At 41.1% G+C, this 7,748-nt stretch overlaps 1 protein-coding gene across 1 annotated transcript; it reads right to left on the bottom strand.

The window, feature by feature from the left end:
* Window positions 1–2,057: 2,057 nt before the first annotated feature.
* Window positions 2,058–5,166, bottom strand: LOC107755917 (bone morphogenetic protein 5-like). Its single transcript, XM_016572881.1, has 5 exons — window positions 4,529–5,166; window positions 3,665–3,807; window positions 3,509–3,583; window positions 3,164–3,258; window positions 2,058–3,047 (listed from the first exon to the last, which is right to left on the bottom strand). The coding sequence occupies exons 1-5, from the start codon at window positions 4,630–4,632 to the stop codon at window positions 2,898–2,900; spliced, it is 567 nt and encodes a 188-aa protein (XP_016428367.1). The 5' UTR covers window positions 4,633–5,166; the 3' UTR covers window positions 2,058–2,897.
* Between the last annotated feature and the right edge of the window lie 2,582 nt (window positions 5,167–7,748).

Raw genomic sequence — 7,748 nt, forward strand, 5'->3', positions numbered from 1 at the left:
GTGGAACCGTTTCATTGATGGAGCATAAATACACTATACAACTACATACTGTTTCGGTTGTGACAATTTTAGATACTTTTAAACCCAGCTCAATGATGCTAATCAGCACATGGTTAGCTAGCACAGTTCTGAACAGCTGTACACATATAAAAACTAAATGCACCCAAAACATTCTGAGTGTATTTGACTAAACAAATGTGATATGTGAGTGTGTGAGGGAGAATAATTGTTGTGATTTACTGTTGTTCATTCTATTGATTTGTTTGTTTGACAGATTTAAAATCTACCTCAGTGATTTAGATTGAAAATCAAAATATCATATTAATATGACATCACAGTAGACACAGAGATTAGCATCCAGATTTTTATTAACAAAATATATATATGTATGTAGGCTGGTAAATAAACGGGGTCATGGACTACTTTCTAATGATTTTATCAGTTTACTAAATATAAAATGCTTAATAAAACAGAAAGGCTACAAAGGCAAATTAAAATAAAATGTATACTTCAAATTTAAAGCATATTAAACTGGAAATTCACATATTACTGAAACATTAATTCAAACGAATTGAAATAGAAATGCAACAGCCTCTAAGAGTTTATCTGTCTAAATCTTTACCATTGTGCCTTATAATGTTTATAGATTCATTCAGGAGTTGGTCAGACTGGTTTTATTCCTGATCATGACCAGAAAGGGTGGGCACTGTAGGAGGTTTCCCATGATGCCTGTCAGCCGGACACAGAGCGGCAGGTGAGTCACGTGTCTCAGGTGCGGCAGGTGCGGCGTGACGTCAAAGCGAAGGCCGCAGTCGTCAGGGATGATGGACGGAGAGTCGTGGGACTGAACGGGGATCAGGTGAGTCGGAGAGTTGGTTTGAATTTGAATCGATTCTCCATTCGGAACGGATTCGTTGACTGACAGTAAAACAAAAACTTCATCCCATGTGCTGCATCTCCTGTGAATAAACCAGCAGAAGTCCCCCGACTCACCTGCAGGAGTCGACAAAGATATGAACGTGAATAAATAAATACTCTTCCACAGCAGCATGTTTATGCTCAGTCATGCTATACCACATGCTGGGAATAGTGGGAAAACTAGTAGACTCTCTCTCTCTCTATATATATATACAGTATATATACATGTACACACATATATATATATATGACTGTTGCTGACTGAGGTCACAATTACTGAACTAAAATACCATATCATTTGCATATAGTGTATAAACTACAAGATTTTTGCACCTTTCTGTACATACAGCTTTTGGGCACTGTTTGCTAGACTATGAACCCTGGGAAAGAGCCTCATTGGTTTTGTTTAACACATGTAACACACACCAGAGGTGAAGCGGCTCTTACCGGGCTGCGAGTCTTTGAAGCGGACCGTGAGTTTCTGCTGTCTGTCTACGATCTGTCTGTAAGAGAGCACTGTACAGCTCAACACACACTCAGACGGCATCTCAGCGTCCTTGGACATTTCAGTAACAATTTCGTCCTTGTCCAAACACTCCCAGCTGTTCTCCTGAGCAAACACACAGAATATGAGAGAAAGCAGCACTCCCCAGCACAGCCGGGAAGATCCCACACAGGCCATGGTGCTTCAGGAAAGGACGAGTTGTTCCTGCGTTTGTTTGCTTGTCTTCTCTCTTCAGTGCCCAAGGTCAGACAGCCGCAGGTCTGTGGAGTCTGTCTGCAGCCAGCAGGAACAGAGAGCTGTTGAGGCTCTGGACTCTTTTACTGAGTGCGCAACAGCCAGACACACATACACACACACACACACACACACACACACTTTCAAACAGTGTGTGCCAATAAACTCCCAAAATAAGCCACTCATTTCAGAAATGCACTGCAAGTAACCTGTGTCCGCAATCATTACTAACCACTGAAAAATGAGCACAAGAGAAGTTCATATGAGTTCATTCTGATAAATATTTTCAGCATTTGTTTTGTTACACACAGAAGCTGCCAGAAATAAGACACACACACACACAAGAGAAACAAATGTTGAACGGATCTTTTATGAAGTGAAGTAAGGACATCACATCTTTATGCCATGAAAGCTTTCTTTAATAAAACATTCTGCTGATACATTTGATATAAAGTGTAAATCTTGTTAAATACTAGCTAAACATACATGTGAAAGTGTTAGTTTGTCATTCCTGGGTTACATGAAATGTTTTTAATATTTTCTAATACAATGGTGTGTAGCCTACAACATGGAAGTCGAGTTATGAAACATTCAATCATATATGATACTGGGTTGAAAACTGTTTATACATTGAATTTGAAATGATGCTGATTTATGGCCAGATGGTTTTTGCAAACATGCAGTCGAAATGTTCTTGCTGGAATGTGCGTTCGATTCTTCAACAAGACTGGGCGTTTCTCAACACGCAGATCACGTTATGCTAACGATCACGCCTGACGCCACATTAGAGGAATAATTGACATTAGAATTTGATTTAAAGGAAGGTCATTTTGGATGTAACACTTTGTTTGGTCCTCAGATTCGCACGGGGAGAGTGTTGGCAGAGCTGCTCGACAGCATTTTCTCAGGGAACATTGGCTGGCCGCTGCAGCCGCAGGCCCATAAAAACCTGAAGTTAAAAACAGATTTGGCCTTGAACTGATTTATAACAGAAGGTCCATTGTGCATTTCTGTGAAAGTCAAATAACATGCTTAGATTGAGAACTTTTTTTGCCTCTTCTGAGAACTTTATATGAGTCCACTCTTACAGCCCACAAGAGTCTGAGAGTCTGACTCCCAACAGCAGCAAAAGACGCTAAATAAGTTTGCTTAGCTATAAACCTACGAATCCAAAAAGCTGTGCTTCTCTACTGCGTTTCTGTGGCTCTGTGTCACGTGACCTGCAGGTCAGGAAGGCTTTCTAGGACAGGGTCATGACCTCGGGGTCCTGTGTTTGCTCTCCAGGGTCGCAGCCGCACTGGCGGATCAGACTCACCGAGGACAGAACCCAACCGCTCCAGTCGTCCACGTAGAGGAACGGGACGATGTCGTGAGCGGTCGGCTTGCAGCACTGTGGGAAGACAATTAAGATCAGCATTTCATCAGTCTGAGGCCCGTAGATAAGAGGAAAAATGTTTGTGTAGAACAGAAAACAGATCGACTGAACATGATGCCGAGGTAATGCACCTGCGCAGGTGCGTCTGCGCTCTCAGAACCGCAGGATCGGCACTGGACGAAGGTGATGCTCTCCGGATAAACCACCCAGCGCTCCCAGCCCAGATCTGACACATTTACACAAGAGAAGACACGCATGATGAGCCCAATGTCACATTTTACCCCAAAACCAAGACAAAAGAAAAGAAATGGTATCATGTCTGAAGAAAACGAAGCCTTGCTTTCATTAATGAAGTGTGAAGTATTTATACATTGCGCTCATATACACTGTAGCCGTACGGCCTTTCATTTAAGCTGGTTTTAACACCAAAAATGTTGCAGCAACGAGAACGTAGCGGGATGCATCTGATCGCTCACCTTTAATGAAGACCTGACAGGAATGTTTGCAGCAGCTGGAGTTTCTGGAGTCCTCGGGAAACGTTGAGTTACCTGCTAAATAGACAAGAGATCAGATTCACCAGAAACCGGGCTGATCTGGTCTTCACCTGAGCCTGATCTCTGGGGTTTAGGTACCTGGTGCTGATGTGGGGCTGCTTCTCATACTGGCTTTCCACTGCTCACGTAAATGGTGCATCTTCAACACGGACACACGAGGCTCCTGCTGGAGGTTTAGAGATTCCAGAAGGATTTTCCTGATTTCCAGTTCTCCCTTGCATCTGCAAAAACAAAAACAAAAACCACAGTGTCATCACACCTCTGCAGACCTCGTGTGTGTGCGCCTGTCAAATGGCAGCCAAATGTTTTAAAGCACAGCCGTGTGCTACCGGAGCCTGGCGTGTTTGTGAAGGCTCAGCGTTTGACCCTGTAACAGGACACCGGAGGAGAAGAGAGATGCCCTCATTTATACCTCCAGAACTTTACATGTGTCTTTGCAGTCAACCTGTACACAACAAAACACTGAAGTAAAATCCAGAGCAAGAGAGTAGTAGTAGTATTTTTTTATTAAATGCCATGTCGGCATCTTAGGCTATTTTCATGAGAAAAAGCTATTCAAAAATAGTATAACTAATACAATAAAAACCAGCAAACAAACAAACTCCAGAGCAAGAGAAGCTTTCTGAAGATATCCAGCAATTCTCTTTTGGTCAGTCAAGCACGATCAGGCCAGCCAGGAGGATTTGAATCTCAAATGGAAGAAGAGCATGCTATTGTAATGAGGTTGATTCAACTTTTGCCCCGAGCACTCAAATATCAGCCTAAACTTCTACCAAATCTAAGACTTCAAGTGAATCTGGGTTCATAGACTGATCACAGTGAACTAGCTGGAAAGAAAACTCTCCCCAAAACCTCCTAATGAACAAAAGTGCAGGTGATTAAAACAGGATGCCCTGATCCATTCATCATGACATTGTTCATCTTTAAATCCTCAGCTCTTACCTGTTGGCTTTGACAGCAGATGCCTCAGGTGAAGGATGCAGAACAAACATCTCTCCGAGAGGACACCCGAACAGCACGGCGACGACACACAGCACCAGACGCATGACTGCAGGATAACGCTCGAGTCTCGTGACAAACGCTCTGGACTCTGGAGAGGAATGAATGGATGTTGTTTGAAGCGGCCTGGGAAAGCAGGGATTTATCTACCCTGGCCGAGCTTGGCCTTGGAATACTTTGTACTGTTTTCATGTCGAGCAAACGGATGGTGTTGAGAAGGAGGTGGAGAATAAAGGTGGAACTGAGAAAAACACTATCACATGGTTACACACTAACAAAGATGATAAGATCTAACCTGCGGGAGGACAGATGAAAAATATGAAAAAGATCAGAAAGAACAGCAGTGCGGCACAAATAAAGAAGCCATTCATGAAACGGCCTGCATCTGTGCGATACGTGAACGCGCCTCATTCCCAGGACAAGTGACCTTTAGTGTGTTTAGTTTAGTGTGTAATGCAACAAAGTTTTAAAATCCAATATTCATATGAGCTGCAAATGTGCCATTCATCAGAATACCAGAATATCAATACACTAACTAGGGTCATTAATATAGCGAGTAAGGTCATTGGTAAGCCACAGAGAACCCTGAACCAGGTGTATATTTCAAATTCAAGTTTATTTGTACGGCGCTTTTCACTATGTAAATCATTGCAAAGCAGCTTTACAGAAAATTCAAGTTTCTACATTATATTTAGTAGTAGCTTATCAGTCTCAAGTTGATGTCCATATGGCAGAAATGTACGGTAAAAATCATGCAGTTAGTTAATGACATGTAATCAAACAGACGATGAACACTATTAACATCAATTATTATATGATGCAATCAAACTTATAGCAAAATGTGGTAGTTGTGTATGTTATTTCAGGGTTGGCATCATCTGAGGTCCTCTGAGGGGTTGGTTGGATCTCTTCTCAGGTGTTCTGGATCCAGACTGAAGCTTGTGGGGATGTCAATCCCGTGGCAAAAACAGAGAAACAAATAGAGACATAATTAGCGTAGCTGCTGTTCCAACCAAGCAAAATTGATTTGTTTAACCCAAACTAAAGAATAATAATAATGTGCATTTGATCAAATATAACTGCAGTACAAGATTATGAGATGCATTATTTGAATGCTTGGCCAAAGAGATGTGTCTTCAATCTAGATTTAAACAGAGAGAGTGTGTCTGAACCCCGAACATTATCAGGAAGGCTATTCCAAAGTTTGGGAGCCAAATGCGAAAAAGCTCTACCTCCTTTAGTGTGCTTTGCAATCCTAGGTACTACCAAAAGTCCAGAGTTTTGCAACCTTAGGGAGCGTGATGGATTGTAGCGTGGTAGAAGACTAGTAAGGTACGCAGGAGCTAACCCATTAAGGGCCTTATAGGCAAGTAATAATATTTTGTAACTGATACGGAACTTAATAGGTAGCCAGTGCAGAGACTGTAAAATTGGGGTAATATGATCATATTTTCTTGACCTGGTAAGGACTCTAGCCGCTGCATTTTGGACCACCTGTAGCTTGTTTATTGAAGATGCAGGACAACCACCTAGCAGTGCATTACAATAGTCCAGTCTAGAGGTCATGAATGCATGAACTAGCTTTTCTGCATCAGAAACAGGTAACATGTTTCGTAACTTGGAAGAATGCTGTTTTTGTAACATGGGAAATATGATTTGTGACAAGTTGCTATCTAATATAACACCCAGATGTTTGACTGTAGAGGAAGTAACCGTACATCCGTCTAGTTGCAAATTGTAATCCAAGAGATTCTGTGTACTGTCTTTTGGTCCAATAAGTAATATCTCTGTCTTATCCGAATTTAATAGGAGAAAATTATTGGTCATCCAGTCTTTTACATTTTTAACACACTCTGTTAGCTTAGATAATTTAGAAGTTTCATCTGGTCTTGTTGAGATATATAGTTGAGTATCATCAGCATAACAGTGGAAACTAATCCCGTGTTTTCTAATAATATTACCAAGGGGCAACATGTATATTGAAAATAGCAGAGGACCTAGGACAGATCCTTGTGGCACTCCATACTTTACTGGATTTAATTGAGATGATTCCCTGATTAAATAGACAAAGTGATAACGCAAGAAGCAAGTCATTTGTAATTTTAACAAGTGCAGTTTCTGTGCTATGATGAAATTCTTCATAGATATCATTTTTGCAGGAAGGAGCACAATTGAGCAGACAACTTTTTCTAAAATTTGAGAAATAAATTAAAGATTTGAAATGGGTCTGCAATTTGCCAGTTCACTAGGATCTAGTTGTGGTTTCTTAATAAGAGGCATAATAACAAGTTGTGTTAGGAGAGCTGAGTGCATTTTGAAAGATGCTACTCATCCTTTGAATGATCAATTTGTCTTATTGCCTTCTAGAAGACGTTATTTAATGCCCAGGGCAGAGAGAATCATCTATAAGAATTAATTTATACCTGCAGAAATTGGATATTTGAATCAAAACACTAAGGTGGAACGATCTGGTATGTTTTTTTATATCTGTGTGGTTTTAATGTTATGTATGTTTGAGGTCAATGGTGTGGTCAAAGACCGTTTTCAACCATTGGGGTTGACAATACAGGTATTGTATTGTATCAGCTGACATGAATTTCCAATGGATTCCTGACTCATTGCGATGGCCTAAAATAATGTAGCGGGTTAGTAACACTTTACAAGACTGCGAGCGCATGTTCAGGACTGGGGGTTAAAGCTGGGTTATTGATCACTAATCAGTCAATGTTTAAACATGAGAAGCATATTTTCTGATATTTATTTGACTCCGCAGGTCATTTCTCATGAGAAATACAAAGTTGGACATTGTTGTAGCATCTGTAGTTTCTCTTCTGGCCTCAGATGAATTGAATCAAAGCAGCGCTGGCCGTGTTTGTCCTTGAGGCCGTCGCGCTGTAACTCCCTTGCGTCAGGAGGAATTCCAACACCTGCGTGTGAACGGCAATCTAAAGAAAGAAACAACAGTTTATCTGCCATTCTGAGGAATCGGTGCCATTTGAGGACAACTTATAATATCATTTCATTCACTGCTAACCTGTCAAGAAATGGTGTTTTCTGGCATAACCCTAACCTTATTCACCTATTAGTCAAAACCCATACACTTTTAACCCCTATTCTGAAGATGTGCTTATAGTGTGCCGTATTATTTCAGTCCCATCACAGT

Source organism: Sinocyclocheilus rhinocerous, unplaced genomic scaffold (genome assembly GCF_001515625.1).
Source record: "Sinocyclocheilus rhinocerous isolate Xijiao unplaced genomic scaffold, SAMN03320098_v1.1 scaffold923, whole genome shotgun sequence".
Taxonomy (NCBI): Eukaryota; Metazoa; Chordata; class Actinopteri; order Cypriniformes; family Cyprinidae; genus Sinocyclocheilus; species Sinocyclocheilus rhinocerous.